Genomic DNA, 22,888 nt, shown 5'->3' with positions numbered 1-22,888 from the left:
GGAGGCGGTATGCTGAGCGCTGGGATCCCGACAGCCGGCATATCAAATGCCTCCCATCGCCTGACATGGGGGGATACTCAGAGATGAACGCAGATTGGTGCATACGCTGCAAGGTCTGCGTTCATCTCCGCACATGGTGACATTGCCCTACAATGCTATAACTCAGCCCTTGCCTGTCAATCACATTGCGTACGCATCCTTCAGGGATGTGTAAGGTCGCGCACAATGGCCGGTGCGCACGTGCAGACCACCTGAATGCGGCCGCTGCGAGTGACCACGCAGCTGCGTCCAGATCTGAATGAGACCCATGGTGTGTAACTAATATATATGTGTAATATACATCACACAGTGCAGTCATACTACATATAGGGGGTAATTCCAAGTTGATCGCAGCAGGAATTTTCTTAGCAGTTGGGCAAAACCATGTGCACTGCAGGGGAGGCAGATATAACATGTGCAGAGAGAGTAAGATTTGGGTGGGTTATTTTATTTCTGTGCAGGGTAAATACTGGCTGCTTTATTTTTACACTGCAAATTAGATTGCAGATTGAGCGCACCCCACCCAAATCTAACTCTCTCTGCACATGTTAAATCTACCTCCCCTGCAGTGCACATGGTTTTGCCCAATTGCTAACAAAATTCCTGCTGCCATCAATTTGGAATTACCCCCATAATCACCTCACACAGCATAATGGGGTGTGGCTATTAAATAAAATCACCTGAAATGGTGGGCAGGGTCACACAGATTAGGACTAGGGGGTGATGCGGAGGTGCAGGGAATATGCTAATGCGGCAGAATCTGAATAGAGACACCCACTGACGGCGGCTCTGATCCTCCGCTTGCGTACAAAGATTCCACCATCGGACGCACATTGGTCGCATACTCATATGATTAACCCTACAGTTCCTCAGAACCCTTGTCAGAAGAAAGTGTCAATCACTCTACATCCAAATCCTCACTGCGCCCGCTGTTGGTAACCGAATTTAGCGTGTGCGCAGTGTGACTGACCCATGCCCAGTACAAAATAAACGCTCAGCATTACCCCACATCTGCAACAGACCTTTGACTGCGTGACTGTCGCCGGCAGCAAAAACAAAACGTGATTGCGACTTTTTGCTATTCAATCACCATGTTAATGCGGCTCTTAGTTTGTGCCTCCATATTTGGTGATAGCTTTATAAAAGTTATCATAATATACCGTATATATTTATATAGGCTTACCATACTATCCCTTTAAACCGAGAGCTGAGTTACACAGGTTCTGTGGCAGGCTGACTTCAAGTCTGCATGTCACCTTTTTTTTTATCAGCCACAGAACCTGCGTAACCCATGAGTGTCCTGGTTTAAAGGGATAGTATGGTAAGCCTATATTTTTAGGGGAAAAAAAAATCAGAATATTGGGGGTCATTCCGACCCATTCGCACGCAGTTCTTCGCTGCGGTGCGAACGGGTCGGGACTGCGGCTGCGCGGCACCCGCAAAGTGCACGCGCGTCGATGCCCGACGACGATGGTCGCCGTGCAGCGACGCCACCACTGCAGAAAGTGATCGCATCGGCGATCGCATGAAGTCTGACAGGCGGGAGGCGTTCCGGGGGGGTCAACTGACCGTTTTCAAGGCGTGGTGAGGCTAACGCAGGCGGATCCAGGCATTTGGAGGGCGGTTGTCTGACGTCAATCCCGGGACCTTTGTCGCTGGATCAGTCGCACAGGGTAAGTAAGTCTTACCCTGGTCTTGTTTTGCAGGAAACTTTTTTAGTATAGCAGGGCTGCACAAGCGATCGCATTCCTGCTATGCTAAAATACACTCCCCCATAGGCGTGGATTAGTTGATCGCAGCAGCAGCAAAAAGTTGCTGGCTGTGATCAACTCGGAATGAGGGCCATAGTGCAGTACCTCTGGTACACCCTCTCCTAATGAATAATATTGTATATATGCGTGTTGACGTCCTCTAGTGATGGAAAAGGATGGTAGTATTCCCAGTGTTTCACTTCTTGCATATTTACATTTGCCAGGCACGATAGAGACATTTAAATGTGCTCCCAAATACTCTAAACCAAAGATTCCCAAACTCCGCCATTAAAGTCCAGATATTCAATTGATCCCCGTTATTGCGCATATCAGGCCCAAAGCAGTCAGGTTTAACCACATAAAGCAGCAAAACACGACTAAACTAATGTAATCGCGAAAAAGTGCCAGTTGGGCGTCGAAACGGGTCACTTTTCATGCATCTGAGCTCGCCACTTCCAGGGGGTGCGAACTGAAATGTAGACGCCAGCAGCCATCATGCCCAAATGGAGCTACAATTGAATAGCTTAGTTTGGGCACAATCTACTGGCTGCTGGCAGAAAAACATGTGAATTCTGCCCAATGTGTCCTACGCAGCATATGACATTAAGAGGCTGATGTGCATCTGACTAGCCACCTCCCACTTACCGCATAATACTGTACATTTCTGAGAGCGTATGTCTCAATATCTGCTGTGACTCTGTGCAGTGTATGTGGGCCCCTGGGTCCACAGGAGCCCATATTGAAAACACTGCACCCATTTTTTCAATACTCTTCTCTCCAGAGTCCAGCGGCAGTGACCCTGAGCACTATGTTGGTCCGCAGGTCGTGGCCATTTTCCCTGCATTTTCTGCATGAACAGTAGGTAGAATGACTAAGAAAATATCCTCTGCGCCATCTTGAGGGGAGGGGGGCACAGACAGGGACTGCACATGACCCCCTCCTCTCTTAGGGCCCAATTTAGACCTGAATGCAGCAGCAAATTTTTTCTCTAATGGGCAAAACCATGTGCAGTGGGGCAGATGTAACATGTGCAGAGAGAGTTAGATTTGGGTGGGGTGTGTTAAAACTGAAATCTAAATTGCAGTGTCAAAATAAAGCAGCCAATATTTACCCTGCACTGGAACAAAATAACCCACCCAAATCTAACTCTCTCTGCTTAGTAAATGTCCCCCAATGTTTTCTTCTATAACTGCATTTTTGCATCTGCCTGCTCTGGTATTGGTTCAGAAGTGTTTTTCCCTGAAACAATGTATATTTTAGAAGCACAGATACTAGGAGAAATTTCTTCAGCGTTAGTCACTGTGAACATCAATAGACATTAAATGATAAAGGTTCTTTAGGACCCAAGACACGTGTCAGCTATCCACCATCTAGATTAAATTTGTGTGACACATCCAAGGATAAGGTGCCTAAGTACATATGACCATAAATTCCCTAGGTGTTTAAAACAGGACGATATTATTCATGCCTATAAGTTTATTGTCAGGCAAAGTTTAATATATTAAAATATATAGAAGTTATTCAGGTCCCTTTTGGACATCTCTCTAGAACTTTGTATCTTCCGGACTCTCATTGATGATTCAATTAGACCGTAGCTGTTTTCCATCATTGTCTAACATCAAAAGCAGATCCATCTAATCTATTCTCCTAAATCTACGTTCATGAACTCTCAGCAACGATTCAGCGATTACTTGAATCTTCATATGACCTATGACCAAACCACACTGTATCTGCCCAACCTCGTCCGATCTTGGAAGCCATAAAGTGTAGGGCCAAGTCAGTACCTGGTGGGTGACCCCCAGAAAATACTTGGTGTAGTAGGTCTGGGCTAATGGAATTATCACAATCTAACGTTGACAGCAGATTCAGCACCACCTATTTTTTTCAGCCGATCTTGGCACTGAGCACTCTAGGTCTTAGCGATCACTACTTTTTTGTTGCGGCAATAGACACTCTATATATTTTTTGGTTGCTTGACATCTGTTCCTGGTTATCATTGTGATAATGATATGTAACTTAATACTGACATCCCATGTACAAACTGTATTTCATGGTGTGCTAGACATAGCCCAATATAGGGCTCTTTGATTCAAGGTGTTTCTCGCCACCAATTATCCAATTAAGGTGGAATAAATTAATAGAATAATAAAAGTATATATAAAAAATGTGTTATTCGTCTCATAAAAATCTAATCTAACTAACCTTCACACCAATTTTGGCGTATGAATCTCAATTTTATTTGTTTTGGTTTTGGGGGTCATAGACTCAATAAAAGTTATATTTTAAATTTTAAAAGTGGACTCAATAAAAGTTGGATTCAATAAAAGTTATATTTTAAGTATCTTTAAACTTTTCTCTATTTCTACGAATGAGTGCGCAAACAAAAGGGTCTTTCTTTCTCTCTCTTTGTATACTCAATACCAAAAAGTCCTATGGTAAGTAAGCTTGAATGCCCGACAACAACTCATCCATTTAAGGACATCGCTTGAGCTCCAATACTTATTTGTTAATGGCTAAAATGGCACATGACTAGAGGAGGTTCTCCTGAAAACAGTCTGCCGAATCTGCTTGTGGTGGTCAACATACAACGCACTTTCACGGTGGTCAGTGCTGGAACCCAATGACTGGTAGGTGCCTTATTAAAAACGCATCACTTTCGGATGGCTTTATTCGAAATGTATTCAAACATACTTCACCCAAAGTTCTACCAAATACTATATCCGCAGAATTAAACAGGTCTTTTGTTGAGAAGGAGACTAGTCACCTTACTAAAGCATCTGATATGGGGCAATATTAGAGTCTACTAGAAGGGCCAGGGGTAGCGGCATTACCGTTTTAACAGTGGCTGGTTTAGTTGTCCTATGAACCTTCTGATGTTTCCGTAGGTTACCTTTGCCATTGAAGCTTCTCCCGCATTCCAGGCAAACGAAGGGCTTCTCTCCTGTGTGTATTCTCTGATGTATAACCAGAGTGCTTTTCCTGGTGAAACACTTCCCACACGTGAGGCACGTATAGGGTTTCTCTCCAGTGTGGCCTCGGATATGATTTGAAAGATTGGACTTATTGGAAAAGTATTTACCGCATTCTGAGCACCTCAGCTTCTCTCTCCTATGAAGTGTCTGATGGTAAATGAGATCAGACTTACATGGAAAGCATTCTGAGCACTCAGAGCATCTAAATGACAGATATGTGTATACAAAATCTCCTGATGACATGGGTTCTTCCTTAATATCAGTAGACTTATACCGTGTATGATCTGTTGGTGTAGAATTGTCAGTGTCCGTGAGGTCTCCTCCGTCACATCCATCCTTCTTAATATGAGTAGCTGTATACTGTGTATTATCTGTGGGTGTATAATTGTCCATGTGTGTGAGGTCTTCTCCATCACATGAGACTGGTTCTTCCTTAATATGAATAGATGTATACTGTGTATGACCCGTGGGTGTATACACGTCAGTGTGTGTGAGGTCTCCTCCATCACATGAGACTGGTTCCTCCTTACTATGAGTAAATATATACTGTGTATGACCTGTGGGTGTATACATGTCAGTATCTGTGAGGTCTCCTCCATCACATGAGACTGGTTCCTCCTTAACATGAGTAGATGTATACTGTGCATGATATGTGGGTGTACACATGTCAGTGTCTGTGAGGTCTCCTCTGTCGCATGAGACTGCTCCCTCCTTACTATGAGTAGATGTATACTGTGCATGATCTGTGGGTGTATAATTGTCCGTTTCTGTGAGGTCTCCTCCATCACATGAGATTGGTTCCTCCTTAATATGAATAACTTTATACTGTGTATGATATTTGGGCGTATAATTGTCAGAGTCTGTGAGGTCTCCTCTGTCACATGAGACTGATTCCTCCTTCATGTGAGTAGATGAATATTTTTTAAGATCTATATCAATGTCTATGAAATTTTCTTCTCTACATGAGAGTGGTTCCTCCTTAATGCAGGTTGTATAGTCCATCTGTTCTGTGAGATTTCTTTCTTCATAGAAGTCCAGCTCCTTGGTTATATTTGATACTAATTTCTTTAACTTTTTTCTTTGGTTGACAATTTGAAAGCATTTTGATTGTTGATAATTTCTATCAACACTTGTATTCATGTTTGCACAATTTGTACAAGAAATCCAGCTGTGAGATTTAATTCGATTCTGAGAGTCACCTGTAGAAAAAATAAAATTGCGAAAAACTTTATATTCCAGTGTTACTTTAAACATATCAAAATTGTATTCATTATCATCTCCTGTACTGTCAAACTTGATCTTAAATACAGCATCTTTACTGGAGAAAGTCCTGTCGGTTGCTGTAGGAACATTTTTGGGACCAAGATTTTAAATATATTCAAATATGGCAGTACTTTAGATTGTATAGACAAGTTCGAAATCTGATCTGACCAAGTTTGTTTGCCATCTTCTTATAAGTTCTGCGTATATAGTATATAGCAGGGCTGGCCAAACCGGTCCTCGAGATCTACCAACAGTTCATGTTTTCCAGGCCTCCTGGAGATCTGTAGAATGGTCAGTTAGGAATGAATGCAACACATCTTAATCAGTAATGACTACACCTGTGCACCAGCTAGGTGGTCTGGAAAATGTGAACTGTTGGTAGATCTCGAGGACTGGTTTGGCCAGCTCTGGTATATAGTATATAGCTCTCACATAATTCAATAGTAGCACACAGGACCTGCATGCAGATGGCATATGCTATATAAATAAACATCTTCTTACCCACTGATTTGAGGGTCTCGAGTTCATTGATCATTACGTCCTTGTACAGATCCCGGTGTCCTTCTATATACTCCCACTCCTCCAAGGAGAAAAAGACAGTGACGTCCTCACACCTTATAGGAACCTGACACACACAATGACACAGTCATCACCCAGACACCTTCCCTTGTGTTACTGTATAATGTCCCATTCCCAGCAGTCACCTCTCCAGTCATCACCCAGACACCTCCCCTGGTGTTACTGTATAATGCCCCATTCCCAGCAGTCACCTCTCCAGTCATCACCCAGACACCTCCCCCGGTGTTACTGTATAATGCCCCATTCCCAGCAGTCACCTCTCCAGTCATCACCCAGACACCTCCCCTGGTGTTACTGTATAATCTCCCATTCCCAGCAGTCACCTCTCCAGTCAGCAGCTGAATGATCTTGTTGGTGAGTTCCAGGATCTTCTGGTCATTGTCTCTCTCATGTATCAGTGAGTGAGGTGGAGGCTCCGTGATGGGGCTATGGGTTCCTGGCACACGTGGACAACTGCTCGGTGTGACACTGTCACAAGACTTCTTCACAACTATGTAATCCTACATATGGAGAGACAATAAAAATGATTACTGTGTAGAGAGACAGACCTCTGTACAAACAAGTCTATCTAGACAAGTACATCCACTTATTGTATCCTTTACTAAAGTGTAAATTATATTATTCCCTTACAGGATCCAGTTATCTCCTCAACCTCACCTACAAAGCTCTTTCACTGTCCACTGCTTCAACCTCAAACCTCATTTCCCTTCTCACTTCCTCAGTCTCCAGTCGGTCAGTGACCATCGTCTCTCCTCCGCACTGATTACCATCTCTCACTTCTGCCTCCAGGACATCTCCCACGCTGCACCAATCCTGTGGAAGGCTTTTTCTATCAGACTCGTTCACCGTAGCCTACCAGACCTCTGCCTGATTCAATGCTCCCTCGTTGATCCCTCAGCCCTTGTATCCCCACAATAACCCCACCTATCCTTCCCCATTCCTTAGATCTCAGTTGTGGCAAGAGCAGGGCACCAGGCTACTAGAAGATAAAAGCTTTTTAAAAAAATTTTTATGGCTCAAGTTGAATTAGTAGTGAATCGTTGACAGCATTTTGGATGTCTAAGCCTCCGCAGACTCTATCAGTTCATGTCACTATCAGAATTCCTCACTTCCCCAGTCAGGTCCCTGTGTTAGTAATAGAGATAAGAGTGACATCACTGTGACACTCTCAGACTCCCTCACGCCCCCAATCAGGTCCCTGTGTTAGTAATAGAGATAAGAGTGACATCACTGTGACACTCTCAGACTCCCTCACCTCCCCAGTCAGATCCCTGTGTTAGTAATAGAGATAAGAGTGACATCACTGTGGCACTCCCAGACTCCCTCACGCCCCCAATCAGGTTCTGTGGTAATAATGAGAGATACGAGTGACATCACTGTGTCACTTTTACAATCCCTCACCTCCCCCAGTCCGGTCCCTGTTTTAGTAATAGAGATAGGAGTGATGTCACTGTGACACTCCCAGACTCCCTCACCTCCCCAGTCAGGTCCCTGTGTTAGTAATAGAGATAAAAGGGATGCCACTGTGGCACTCCCAGACTCCCTTACCACCCCAGTCAGGTCCCTGTGGTAATAAAGAGAGAAGAGTGATGTCACTGTGTCACTTCCAGAATCCCTCACCTCCGCAGTCAGGTCACTGTGTTAGTAATAGAGATAGGAGGGATGTCACTATGACACTCCCTCACATCCCCAGTCAGGTCCCTGTGTTAATAATAGAGATAAGAGTTATGTCACTGTGACACTCCCAGACTCCCTTACCTCCCCAGTCAGCAGGTGGATGATTTCCAGGGTGAGATTTAATATTAGTTGAGTAATCTTGTCCCCATCATTGACAGTTTGGGAATTTTCTTTGTATATATATTTTGCTTCAGGTGAACTCTGTTGGGAATATTCAGTAGATAGCCTTTTCACATATTTCTTAGCCTAGAAGAAAAAAGATTAAAGGGATGAGTACTTGTACCTCTTATGCAGGTTTGGAAATTCCAAGTTGATCGCACGGTAGCAGTTTTTTGCAGCCGTGCGATCAGATAGTCGCCGCCTATGGGGGAGTGTATTTTAGCTTAGCAAGGGTGTGAACGCTTTTGCAGAGGAGCTGTGCACAAACTGTTTGTGCAGTTTCTGAGTAGCTCTGTACTTACTCAGCCACTGCGATCACTTCAGCCTGTCAGGTCCCGTATTTGACGTCAGACGCCCACCCTGCAAACGCCTGGAGTCGCCTGGGTTTGCCTCATCACTCCCAGAAAACGATCAGTTGCCTCACAGTTACGCCTTCCTGCTGTCAATCTTGTTGCGTTCGCCGATGCGAACGGTTTCCTCGTAGTTGCCGTCGCTGCCTGGCGCCACCTGTTGCCAGACAACGACGCGCCTGCGCATTGGTGGCCATGTGCATGCGCTGTTCGGACCCGTTCGCACGGCTACAAAAAAAAGCAGCGTGCGAACGGGTCGGAATGACCCACAAAGTCAAATTGCATACACAACATTTAAAAAAAAATAAAAAATCCATGTTTTGATGCCTTTATGATAGAACGCATATTGGGGGTCATTCTGAGTTGATCGCTAGCTGTATTAGTTCGCTGTGCAGCGATGAGGCAAAAAAAACTGCACTTCTGCGAATGCGGCGCAATGCGCACGCGCAACGTACTATTACAACGAACGTTGTAGTTTCACACAGGGTATAGCAATGCTTTTCAGTCGCACTGGCTGCCGCAGAGTGATTGACAGGAAGAGGGCGTTTCTGGGTGGCAACTGACCATTTTCAGGGAGTGTTCATAAAAACGCAGGCGTGCCAGAAAAAATGCAGGCGTGGCTGGGCGAACGCAGGGCGTGTTTGTGACGTCAAAACAGGAACTGAATGATCTGAGGTGATCGCAAGCGCTGAGTAGGTTTTGAGCTACTCTGAAACTGCAAAAAAAAACTTTGTAGCCGCTCCGGGATCCTTTCGTTCGTACTTATACTAAGCTAAAATACACTCCCAGTGGGAGGCGGCATAGCGTTTGCACGGCTGCTAAAAACTGCTAGCGAGCGATCAACTCGGAATGACCCCAATTAACTGAATTCCTAGTGAAACTTTACACATGCTCTGCAATTTACAGCAAAAGGGTGCTTGGGAGCGTCAATAGGGGGCGGCCAAACTACAGGCCAAACGCAGCTCACCCCCTCATGAAGACCTGATGATGTCACTGCTAGGCCAACTCTCGCCAGTTGCATCTGACGAAGACCAATCAGTGCAGCAGCACAGGCATGGTGTGGCTCATAGCAGCTGTGGCAGCGGGTGGACTCGACAGAAGTGGACCTCATGGAGAAGATGACATTCGCTAAGTAACAGTAAGGTGGCTCTGGGTTGGCTTATGGCCCCAAGGAGGGGCCCTGCAATGAGTTACTAAATTAAGGACATATTCTTCCTACCTTACCGACCTCAGGGAACCACAGCATTATCTGATCAAACCACTTTTATTCCATTCCCCAATGCTCCACAACTCTCTTCCCAGCCACCACAGCCAGTGACACAGACACTAGCCACGTCAAACCACAGCTCAGTTTTAAACTACAACTTTACCTGTTTGCCCATGAGGCTCCTTCTATTCTTGCTGCACTGTTTAGTGACGCAAGACGCTAGCTCTCCCTCCTTAGTGAAGATTGTGGGAACAGCGTCCTTCTTTAGCATCCTCTTCTCTCCGCAGACCAAGTAACAGCTTTTGGAGAAATGTTCGGAGCAAACTCGATACGAGTCGTGTTTTTTGCCCTGGTGTATTTTCACAGCCATATCATCCAGGTTCTCGCACACATGCCCGCTGCGATTGATGGATCTCAGCCACGTTTTGATTCGGTCCACTGTGGTCGGGAACCCATGCAGCATGACGTTGGCAATATTGTTTCTCATTCCGGCATAATTACGGCAATAGTCAACAATACATTTTGGCATTGTCGTGGTCATCTAATTCTGGAAGATAAAACCCAGTGAGAAGACAGAAGTATGAAATACAGAAGAATTACTGGTTTTCCAAAACTGAACAGGAACTCTGCTGCACCGAAAACCATGGGCAACGTTTAAGACCGTTTTTTGACTAAATAGTAGTAAATTATTTGGAAAACACTTGTAAATTTGACGTTAAGCAATTTTTTGTGTATTCTCCTGTGAACATTCCATCATCATACTCCCAATCCGACCTCTTCGCTCTTCACAAGACCTGCGTCTCTCATCCACACTCATTACTCGCTCCCACTCACGATTGCAGGACTTTCATCGGGCTGCACCCACTCTGTGGAATGCCCTACCACGCACAATAAGACTCTCCTCTAGTCTCCAAACCTTCAAGCGTTCCCTGAAAACTAACCTCTTTAGGCAAGCATATCAAATTCCAGAACCGCCCACATAACTTTCATAAGCCTTCCTATCAAATTGCATCCACTCTTTACAGTCCACACATATCCTCACATGTCTTCTCATTCTATGCAATAGATAGGCATATGTACACAAGGAAAGGTGCTATTTCCCTATAGATTGTAAGCTTGCGAGCAGGGCCTTCCTACCTCTATGACTGTTTGTTATCACCCAGCTTGTTATATCATTGTTATTTCCAATTGTAAAGCGCAACGGAATTTGCTGCGCTATATAAGAAACTGTTAATAAATAAATAAATAATAATAAATCTTTCTCCTGCCAGCTCTTCTGAGGGAACTCTGCTCTTTAATTATACTTAGGGAGACCAACATGGCTGTTGAGGACTGTCTGTGCAAGATCTGGCTGTCACCCAGCACCGTCACAACTATTAAAGTCAGTGGCGGAACTACTGCCAGTGCAAGCAGTGCCTTGCACTAGGGCCCGCCACTGTCCAGGGGCCCAAAGCAGCGTGGCATGTAATGAGTCAAACTGACTCATTACATGCCGCTGTGTGCTGCGGGCAACCACCGCCCACAGCACACAGCCGCCGCCGAGGAGAGGAGCGCAGCAGCCACGGGGGAGAAGGAGAAGGAGGGAGGGGGAGGAGGGAGCCGCAGCAGCGCTGTGTAATTGGTGGAGGCGCTGCTGCAGCTGTCCCTGTCCTTCACCATAGGCTGTCCTCCGCCGCTGTGAATGCTGGGAAGTGCATCCCAGCATTCACAGCAGCGGAGGATAGCCTATGCTGAAGGACAGGGACAGCTGCAGCAGCGCCTCCACCAATTACATTGCGCTGCTGTGGCTCCCTCCTCCACCTCCCTCCTCCTCCTTCTCCCTGCCCGGAATCTCTGCTAGAAGAAGCTGCACCACGGAGCCTGACTGCCAGCGGAGACAGTAAGTATAATTCATTCATTCATTCTTTCTTTCTATCTATATATCCTGTCTGCCTTAATGTGTAAAAAGGGGAATCTGTCTGCCGTTATGTGTAAAAAGGGGACGCTGTCTGTCTGCCGTAATGTGTAAAAAGCGGACGCTGTCTGCCGTAATGTGTAAAAAGGGGGATCTGTCCGCAGTAAGGTGTAAAAGGGTCTCTACCTGGTGTAGTGGTGTAACTGTGTGGCGTAATTTGAATAATGGAGACTACTGTGCACTGTTATATGAATTGGTGTTATTTTGTGGCCACACCCCTTCCCCATGAAGCCACGCCCCTATATTTTTTGCGCGCGCCTACGGCACGCACTGCCCCTGTTTTACATGAAGGGGAGGGTGCTCTGATGCCGTTTCTTGCACACAGCGCTAAAATGTCTAGTTACGGCACTGTTGCTAGGTATCCATTTCTCTGGCCCTGAGCAGGTCCCCCTCAGCAGATCCTCTCCAGGGGTGAGGGGGTGGACTTGGATGGGATGGGGGTGGAATTGGGGCCACCGCTCGCTAGTTCCGCCACTGATTAAAGTGTTTGAGATAAATAGTGGATCTTGGGGGAAGATTTTTTTCCCCATGCATAGTTGACTCCCTGTGTGTAGACCTACCAAAAAGTGCAACAGGCATCTCTTAGGGGTATATGTACTAAGCAGTGACATTTCAAAGCCACTAGTTGTCAAAGAGTTTGCAAAATGCAGTGGTATCTATAATGGCTGCACAAGGGTGGTCATTCCGAGTTGTTTGCTCGGTAATTTTCTTCGCATCACAGCGATTTTCCGCTAACTGCGCATGCGCAATGTTCGCACTGCGACTGCGCCAAGTAAATTTGCTATGCAGTTAGGTATTTTACTCACGGCATTACGAGGTTTTTTTCTTCGTTCTGGTGATCGTAATGTGATTTAACAGGAAGTGGGTGTTTCTGGGCGGAAACTGGCCGTTTTATGGGAGTGTTTGAAAAAACGCTACCGTTTCTGGGAAAAACGGAGGAGTGTCTGGGCGAACGCTGGGTGTGTTTGTGACGTCAAACCAGGAACGACAAGCACTGAACTGATCGCACTGGCAGAGTAAGTCTCGAGCTACTCAGAAACTGCACAGAGAAGTCTTTTCGCAATATTGCAAATCTTTCGTTCGCAATTTTGCTAAGCTAAGATTCACTCCCACAATAGGCGGCGGCTTAGCTAAAAGCAGCTTGCGAGCGAACAACTCGGAATGAGGGCCAATGTGCAGTGCACACAGGCACCTCGGGTCCAGGGAAGGCCCACACTGCACATCCTACCCACATCTCCAGAGTGCTGTACCCGTTGCGCTTCTATACAAATCCGGACGCTGCAGCACCCGGTACAACACCGTCTTAGCCGGTACAGACCATAAAAAAGGGTACAGTTGGAGAGTGTAAGACAGTGTTGGATCCAAGCAGATTTTTTTTTAATCATGTCTTATTATAGAACTGTAGTTGCATAGTACAGAGATCAAATGAGAACAATACAATATGCCTCAACAAACATAAAGGTCGGTTAGTATCACAAGAAATACGGCACTTGAGTGGTTACACACAATCCAAATAAACAATATAACAGCACAACATGTGTACATGGTAATGTGATTCGCAGTAATCTAGAAGGGTAGGTTACCCTAACGCTAGGGTTTCCAAATTATACCAAGAGGTCAGGCTTATTGCAGCATGGAGAATATCCTTTCTATGTGAAGGCCCAAGCAGATTTTTTTTTAACATTTAAAAGAATTGTAGGTGTTACCCGAATTAACCAATCAGATTGCAGCTGTCATTTTATAGCCTGAACTAGGTAAAGGATTGGTGCTAGCCATTGCAGCCATGCATGTGTGCTAATTGCAGATTGCACCCAGGCTATCCCATGTGATATCAGTGGCTGGCCTGGGAACTTGCTGGGTGCACACTGCAGAGCATCACCCCACCCTGATATAAAGTGCTTCATAAAGGATACAACAATGATAACAATGTGTCTGACCTGAAAAGGCTTCCAGCACCAGTCTGCAGTGCTGACTTCCGTACCATGTGACCAGTACAGCAGTCACATGACGCATGCTGAGCCCTCACCCCCTCCCACCTTAGCTCCAGTAACCCTTCCAGTGCTTTAATAATACAGATCTGCTACAGGCATGGTGCAGGAAATGTACTGAGCTGGAGGAGGTAATAACAACAACAACAACAACAACAACAACAGTATATACATCATATACTGTAATTTATACTGTACAGGCAGCAATGCAATAAGTGATCCCTATTCCCTATAACAGTATATTTCCAATATACATCATATACTGTTGTATAAATTATATGCAGATAGCACTGTAATAACTGATCTCTATTATATAATATATACACCATATAATGTAATATATACAGGCAGCAATGTAATAACTGAACTCTATTACATGATATATACACCATATACTGTAATCAGTAGCGGATCTTGCCACGGGCAAGCAGGACTTTTGCCCGGGGCGCTGCCTTCCGGAGGGCGCTGGCGCCGTCCGGAGGGCGCCGCACCATGGCAAGATCCGCCACTGCTGTGCCCTCCGCTGCCCGCTGTGTCCCCCGGCTCTGTGGCTGTGGTCCCCTGTGAAGGGAACTAGACGCTACGCCTCTAGTTTCCCTTCGTGGAGAGGACCTTTTACTGTGCGGTGCGCGATGACATCATTGCGCACCGCTCAGCATTTAAGCGGCGCTTCTACTGTACAGGGGGCGTAACTGGCCACGCCCCCTGTATTAAGCCACGCCCCCATTCCCTGCCCAGGGCGCCGAGGGCCCTCGAACCGGCCCTGACTGTAATATATAATAATAATAATTTTATTTATATAGTGCTCTTTCTCCAATAGGACTCAAGGCACTTAACAGATACATAGCATAATATAGTACAGAAAATAATAAAGTACAGAACAGCTTTTCATACAATACAGAGAGCATGGAGGTGCTAAAGGGACATTATGGAAATGCTTGAGTAAACAGGAAAGTCTTGAGTCTACTTTTGAAGGAGTCTATAGTTGGGGCCTCTCGCACTGTGTGGGGAAGTGAGATCCATAGAGTTGGAGCCGCATGACTAAAAGCTCGACCCCCAGATGAATTACGGGAGATTCTAGGTAATGCCTTCATCTACAGATCGCAATAATCGAGTGGGGCAGTACGGGGTCAGAAGCTGCTTCAGGTACCTTGGGTCCTGGTTATGTAGGGCCAGAGCCGGCCCTAACCAGTATGATGCCCTAGGCAAGATTTTGGCTGGTGCCCCCTAGCACCACCGCTGGTTCCGCCTCTGACCCAGCACCCCTTTCCCAGCACCATCACCCCTCACCCATAGCAGTCCTTATTTTGGTGTTTGTGCCCCCTATATTTTAAATAGGAACAGTTCACACATTTGGTGCTCAGCCCAAAAAGGGGTGTGCTTTTGCTGGCAAGGGGCATGGCCACACAATAGTAACCCCAATTCCAATTACGCCACACAGTACTGCAACTTTATTCACATTTGATCATGCAATAGTGTCCATAATTCATATTACATCCCACAGTATTATCACTTTACCTTAAACGTTACTCCTCACAGTAGAGCCCCTTATTCACATTATATCACACTGAATTGCTCCTTATTCACATTACACTACACCCTATTGCTCTTTATTAACATTAGACGTCACAGTAGTGCCCTTTCTATACGCAACGCCACATAGTAGAGCACCTTATACACATAATGCCACAGAGTAATGCCCCTTACACATATGAGACACATTAGTAATGTCCTTATAAACATAATGCGCCTTACACATTATGACAACCTTTATTAATGCCCTTTTACACATAATGTCCCTTACACGTATGCCGCACATTATTAATGCCCTTATACACATAGACACACATAGTGCCCCCTACACATTTGCTGCACATTATTAGTGCCCATATACACATAATGATACACATACAGTAGTACCCTGTTACACATATGCCGCACATTATTAATGCCCTTATACACATAATGACACACATAGTGCCCCTTACACATATGTTGCATATTATTAATGCATTTTTACATGACACACATAATGCTCCTTACACATATTCCGAACACTACTGCACAACCAACCCACTCACATGCACACAGCACTCACACTTCCACTAACACTGTGACCTCTGCCTCTGCTTGGATACTGATGTGTCCTCATAAATCTTGCCTCAATGCTAACGTCGGGCACCTTTTTTTATGAAAATGCATCTTATTTGCATTGCTATGTGGCTAGGATGCACAAGCAGCTTCTGCTGATTAAAATGATATGTAGCATGCCTATATACTGTGTGAGACTGTGGCTGTATCTGCATAAGAAATGCTACACACAGAATATAGGCATGCCGCATATCATTTTAATCAGCAGAAGCTGCTGATGCCCCTTGGCATATCAAATGCCCTAGGCAATTGCCTAATTTGCCCATGCCTATGGCCGGCTCTGTGTAGGGCTTTGAAACTCAGTAAGCCAACCTCGAAGATGATTCGCCATTTTACAGGCAGCCAGTGAAGGGAGTAGAGGATGGGTGTTATGTGGCTAGAACGGGGCTGGTTGGTTAACAGCCTGGCAGCTGTGTTTTGTACCAGCTGTAAGCGGTGCAATTCTTTTGCTGGTAGACCAAGGTAGAGGGCATTACAGTAGTCTAATCGAGATGATACCAATGCATGTATGACTTTTGGCAGATAATTGAGTGCTTGATTCTGGCTATGTTCCTCAAGTGAAAGAATGAGGATTTGATTGTGCCTGATATCCAGGGGCAAACGCAGGATTTTAAAGGGGGGTTCCAGATATGTACTACATATTTATAGTTATCACTTCACACTGACATATTTTGAAATGAAATGCCACTGTGATGTGGTACTGATTTATGCCAAGAGTGCTACATTGATGAGATATATATTTCTATATATATATATCTATACAGTAGATATACAGTATATATCTATCTAGATATATATATATATATATATATATCAAATAGTCCCGGCACTCCAGCAGCCTCCTGATTACTTGCCAGGTGCCCTCCACCAATGCCAGATGTGCTTCTGGTATATACAATAGCAGTAGGAATGGTCCTCGTAAAATAATACTCACACACCTCGTGTGAGCAGTCAACATTTCAGTTCTTTGGTCAAACTTTTTTCAAGAATGCTGTAAACTTCTTGACAAAAGCTTTAATAAAGAGCTGAAACATTGACTGCACACATGAGGTGTGTGAGTATTATTTTACGAGGACCAGAATGCCGCCATTCCTACTGCTATTATATATATATATATATATATATATATATATATATACCAACACGAAAAGAAAAAAGGGCTGTATTGTCAGTGCACATAGGGAGTAGTGGATTGATTTCCACTCTACCATAAAACTTAACCTTTATTATTATTCTCTTAAAACAATGAATTATTGGCAACAGTGGTGTCTACACATTCATTTAAATAATGCAGGAGATTAGAGCTGAAACATTTGTTGCATCCTTCTGGGGATGGCTATACCACGTGTCTATCTCATTATTCACACATTACTCCCATTCTATTACTTAGATACTGAGTACTCAATGTGATATAAATAATTATCTTCTGTGCTGTGGTCTGACTATCTAGCTACATTTCACATCAATATCTAACTTCCATTCTGTATGTTAAATTCTTTGCTGGCTAAATAACGATTTGGTTATTGGATTTGGACATAGAGAAGACGCCGAACACACATGCTATATCAATAGTATCATCACTACCTATGAGATAACGATTAAAAGTGTCTGACATCATAAAGTGCTGTGATCTTGGATCTAATAAGATCTAACATATCTTTTCCTTCTAATTAAGATCTCACAATGAATATATAATGAGATCTATACTCATAAATATATGAATATTAAAGAAAATTGGATGCTGGCTTAACATAGGATAAATACTTTCAAATTATTTGTGGACATTAGAACAAAGTACGCCGACACACATATTTTTAAATCTTTATTCACATCTATCAAATTCTATTGCACTCTATATGTTTGTCTATGTCAATGATTTTAACCTCTATGTTTCGCCTCACCTTGTAGTTTAAATAAAAATAATTCATTGTTTTAAGAGAATAATAATAAAGGTTAAGTTTTATGGTAGAGTGGAAATCAATCCACTACTCCCTATGTGCACTGACAATACAGCCCTTTTTTCTTTTCGTGTTGGTATTCATTCTAGCTGTAGTTGGTAGCACCCCCAATACAAATGGTAATTACCAATAAGTGATAGGGGTTCTCTAGAGGAACTTAGGTTCCAAAATAATTATTTTTGGTCAATTGTGAGTGTGCAGATACACCTCCATTTTATATATATATATATATATATATATATATATATATATATATATAAAAGATATACTGTATAATATATATATATATATATATTCTATATATATATTCTCACACACATTTATGCATGTATACAAACTGTACAGTGCGCATACAACTCATACATACAACTACTGTGCATATCCGCCTAAGCACCTGGAGATGGAAGACCTCTTCTGCTGACTGCATAATAGTGTCTGTACTGTGGCTCTGAATGTCAGCGCCGCCAAGTGTGCCTACTGCTCCCACCTCTCCCGTCTTGAGTGACTGCCGCGGACGCCAAGTAACAGCCGATCCCTCACGCCTCCCGCCACCGCCAAGTGCCCGCAGCTCCCCATGTCATCACTGAACTCTCTGAGGCGCAGGACACGGTGTCTCCGATCCTGCCGCAATCACTGTGAAGAGCTGCTCAGCTATCACAGTCCACAAAAATAAAGACCTCAGCTCATCAAGGGGGGTTTCTGGGTACTCAGAACCCCCCCCCCCCACCACCTGCGTGCGCCACTGATATTTGATGTTTAAGTATCAAGCTATACAGCAATGTAGTAACTGATCTCTGTTATATGATATATACACCATATACTGTAATATATACAGGCAGCAATATATAATAACTGATTGAGCTATACCCTATATTAGATCACTAATATACATTATATACTGTGATATATAAACGTACAGCAGTGTAATAACAGAGCTGTATTATAACACTGACATTTAAAATATACTGTTGTTTCTATGCACACAGTAATGTAATAATTGATCTGTATTATACTATATGTATATTATTACTAGTTACCAGCCCGTCAAAATGACGGAACAACATAAGAGTAATGTCAGCGCCGGCAAAACACTTGAATTCCCCCCATAGGTGTGAGGAGCAGCATTAGCCTTTTATTATATAGGATATCACCAGTATTTATCATATACAGCAGTGTAACAGCTGATTAGCATTATAGTATAATACAGGTTGAGTATCCCTTATCCAAAATGCTTGGGACCAGAGGTATTTTGGATATCGGATTTTTCCGTATTTTGGAATAATTGCATACCATAAAGAGATATCATGGTGATGTGACCCAAGTATAAGCACAGAATGCATTTATGTTTCATATACACCTTACATACACAGCCTGAAGGTAATTTCAGCCAATATTTTTTATAACTTTGTGCATTAAACAAAGTGTGTCTACATTCACACAATTCATTTATGTTTCATATACACCTTATACACACAGCCTGAAGGTCATTTAATACAATATTATTAATAAATTTGTGTATTAAACAAAGTTTGTGTACATTGAGTCATCAAAAAACAAAGGTTTTACTATCTCACTCTCACTCAAAAAAGTCCGTATTTCGGAATATTCCGTATTTCGGAATATTTGGATATGGGATACTCAACCTGTATATCACTAATGTCTCTGCAGAAGAACTGATTAGTAGTGCTGGGAGAGCCAGGCGGGTGAGAATGGAGCGTGACCCCTCAGTTTGGCTATGAGAAGATTGGGGATCCCCTTAGCGAAGGAGAATTTCAGTCACATGGAAGTGGTGGAAGCCTGATTGCAGAGGGTCAGTGCAAGAGGTAAGGAATTGGAGGCGGGGACTCAGTGGCAGTGCTCATCAATACATCTACTGATACCACCAAGTATGGCTATGGGAAGGTCATTGGATGCACAGTAAGACAGCCGGTTGGCAAAGTGGTTGAGCAATTGGGGCGTCAGACGTTTTGGCGGACCGAGTGGAAGAGAAAGATAGTATGAGCCTCAGTGGAGGAGAGGGAGGATACCTATTCCTTATCCTGTCTCCTGGTCTGTGGGGCAGATTAGATTACACACAATCTGCCCATTACAGTAGCTGATTCCCTTTTGCGCCCCGATAGGCTGCCAGCAGAGAGCAGCTTAGTGAGAGGTAATGCACATAACCGCCAGAACCCCTTCCATGTGATAATCAGTGTCTGGGAGATATTTAAGGAACTTTCCAACAACAAAACTTATATCTGGGGCTACTGATACTCTTATAATTGTTTCCTTGAAGAAGAGTCTAAGAGAAGTTGGACTTCAACAGTATCACCTCTAATACCTAGGGCCAAATGTAATAGAGTGAGGGTTTCAACAAGTGAGAGATTTGGTAAGGTTTTGCATATTTTTTTTTTTTTTTTTAAAGTGGCAATCATTTACACCCCTTTCACATCGCAAATATATCCCGGGATATTGCTGGGTTGAGCCAAGTTATACCAAGTTACCTTCGCGATACAAGTGATTTCTTGGAAAATATCTTGGCCTTTGAGGAACTTGATGAAAATGTGTTGTTTGCAACCTTGGATGTATCATCCTTGTATACCATCATTCCCCACATTGATGGGATTGAGGCGGTTAGGAAATTGATGATAAGGCATGATAATATGCATCTCCCATGTGAATTTATCCTTGAGTTGCTTGAGTTAATACTGATACATAATCATTTTACTTATCAGGGTGATTATTACCTTCAGTGCTCGGGGACCGCGATGGGTTCTAATGTGGCCCCGATGTACGCGGGTATCTTCATGCATGATTATGAGTCCAGGAATATTTATCCTAAATTTGGTAACAAGATTACTTATTATAAGAGATTCATAGATGACATATTCCTGCTGTGGAGTGGCACCAAGGAGGAATTTCATTCTATGTTGAATGAACTTAACACCTTAGAATCCACGGTCCGCTTCACTGGGGCCTGTGAATGTGACTCCATCAACTTTTTGGATGTAACTGTATTCCGGGATGGAACAAAATTGGGTTCCACACTATACAGGAAGGAGACGGACAGAAATACCTTCCTGCATGCGACCAGTAAGCATCCACCTACTCTCAAATCAAGTCTACCCATTTCCTAGTTTATGAGGGTCCTTCGCAATAACACCAATTCTGATACCGCGGAGGCTCAAATTACGCAAATGAAAGAGCGCTTCCTCGAGAGGGGATACACAAAAAATGTGGTTGAGAGCTGTCTTATTAAAGCTAGGTCGAGACTTCACCAGAAACGTGATCACAGACAAGATCGGATGATCTTTGTGACACAATATGATGATATGGCTCCTGTTATCTCCAAAACCATTAAAAAGCATTGGCCGCTACTGAAATCTGATCCAAAATTTAAAGGTACACTTGAAAATCCACCAATGATGGCCTATAGGCGTGGTAGAAATTTGAAGCAGATCGTTATGCAACCGGCCCGAAGTCTTGTGACCAAAGAAAGCATCACGTGGCTAAACTCTAAGAAACCAGGATGCTACAGATGTGTGGGGTGTGTGACGTGCCGTTCGTTGCTACCGGGTACCTCTTTCCCACATCCTCACACTGGTAAACTGATTAACATCCGATACAAGCTTCACTGTAGGTTGAACTACGTGGTCTATATGCTATTATGCCCATGTGGCCTGGCATATGTTGGGATGACGACCTGCACATTCAGAGAACGTATGGCAAATCACAGGAGTTCAATACATCAAGCGATTACATCTGGGATGTCAGATAAACCAGTTGCACAACATTTCCTTAAAGCAGGACATCAGGTATCAGCACTCAGATGCCGCATCATAGATTGGGTACCGGATCCCGAGAGAGGTGGAGACCGTGCTCTTATTCTGAGGAAATTAGAAGCAAGATGGATCTTCAAACTGGGAACTCTAGCCCCTAATGGGCTTAATGAGAACAATCCTTTAGGTATTTTTCTCAGGTAAAGGACATTTTTTTGTCCTTTGGGACCAATGCACTGTGTGAAAAAATTATTTTTGTGTTTTTTTAATATATATATATATATATATATATATGTTTGTTGTATATGTGAGTCTTGTTGTTGTTATGTGTCATGATACACTGTCTTCCGTACTTTACCGGCTACTACTACCCACAAGTTATATTTTGAACAATCATAATGAGCTATCTATGATCTACAACTTAGCTTATCTAGGAGGTGGTGCCGGGATTTTACTCTGCCCCTTTGGCCCTTTTTTTACGATTGAATTACCCTGATAATGTGATTAACTTCTAGCTTTAAAATCAACATTTGTGCTGTCTCTATGATTCTTAACTTTGTGAATCACTCAATCATGAACTAGTGATTAATTGGCTGCTTAGCAACTATCCTATAATGTGATCCTTGTGCTGGTGTACCCTGGGGGTCTCCGGCTGCGGTTGCTTGGCAACTGCCTGGAGACGCTATCTATGCCCGCACTTGATGTTGGATTGAGGGAGGTGCCGGGTTGGTTGCTTGGCAGCCGGTGGGAGACGTCACCACCGTCTACCTTAGGACGTATGCGGGGAGGTGTTCGGGCGGTTGCCTGGCAACCGCTCCGACACACGTCACTTCCGCCTATGCACCTATTGGTGGCTGGTGGACAGGGGATGGCCTCTATTGCGGTTGCTAGGTAACCGCGGTGGGACGTGATCCCCGCCGGCCTATATTTGTCTGACATGGAGACGGATTAGGGTAGGTTGTACCCTGAACACCTAATATGTGTAATATTGTTGATATCGACCTGAGATATACATATGTGGATTGTTACAATGGTTGTTCTTTTCATACAGTGTTTTGAATATGATGGGCTGACTCCGCCCA

At 43.9% G+C, this 22,888-nt stretch overlaps 1 protein-coding gene across 2 annotated transcripts; it reads right to left on the bottom strand.

Annotated features, from left to right (window-relative positions):
- Positions 1-4,426: 4,426 nt before the first annotated feature.
- Positions 4,427-13,975, bottom strand: LOC135054790 (oocyte zinc finger protein XlCOF29-like). 2 transcript variants are annotated; one of them, XM_063958119.1, is made up of 6 exons: positions 13,889-13,975; positions 10,161-10,544; positions 8,363-8,527; positions 6,928-7,104; positions 6,527-6,650; positions 4,427-5,961 (listed from the first exon to the last, which is right to left on the bottom strand). In XM_063958119.1, the coding sequence occupies exons 2-6, from the start codon at positions 10,536-10,538 to the stop codon at positions 4,559-4,561; spliced, it is 2,247 nt and encodes a 748-aa protein (XP_063814189.1). In that variant the 5' UTR covers positions 10,539-10,544; positions 13,889-13,975; the 3' UTR covers positions 4,427-4,558. The 2 variants fall into 2 exon arrangements, with proteins under 2 accessions (XP_063814189.1, XP_063814190.1); XM_063958120.1 differs by having other exon boundaries at positions 6,527-6,605.
- Between the last annotated feature and the right edge of the window lie 8,913 nt (positions 13,976-22,888).

This window comes from Pseudophryne corroboree, chromosome 3 (assembly GCF_028390025.1).
Source record: "Pseudophryne corroboree isolate aPseCor3 chromosome 3, aPseCor3.hap2, whole genome shotgun sequence".
Taxonomy (NCBI): domain Eukaryota; kingdom Metazoa; phylum Chordata; class Amphibia; order Anura; family Myobatrachidae; genus Pseudophryne; species Pseudophryne corroboree.
Note: the sequence above shows the minus strand (reverse complement) of the source record. Positions and strands in the feature narration are given on the sequence as shown.

Bases quoted from the DNA above. Each gene is read 5' to 3' on its own strand.
- LOC135054790 (XM_063958119.1), bottom strand. From the start codon at position 10,538: ATGACCACGACAATGCCAAAATGTATTGTTGACTATTGCCGTAATTAT. The intron at 7,105-8,362 runs GTAAGGGAGTCT...CTCCATATGTAG, and splicing joins TCCACCTGCTGACTGGGGAG to GATTACATAGTTGTGAAGAA. The intron at 6,651-6,927 runs GTGACTGCTGGG...TGTGTGTGTCAG, and splicing joins TTCAGCTGCTGACTGGAGAG to GTTCCTATAAGGTGTGAGGA.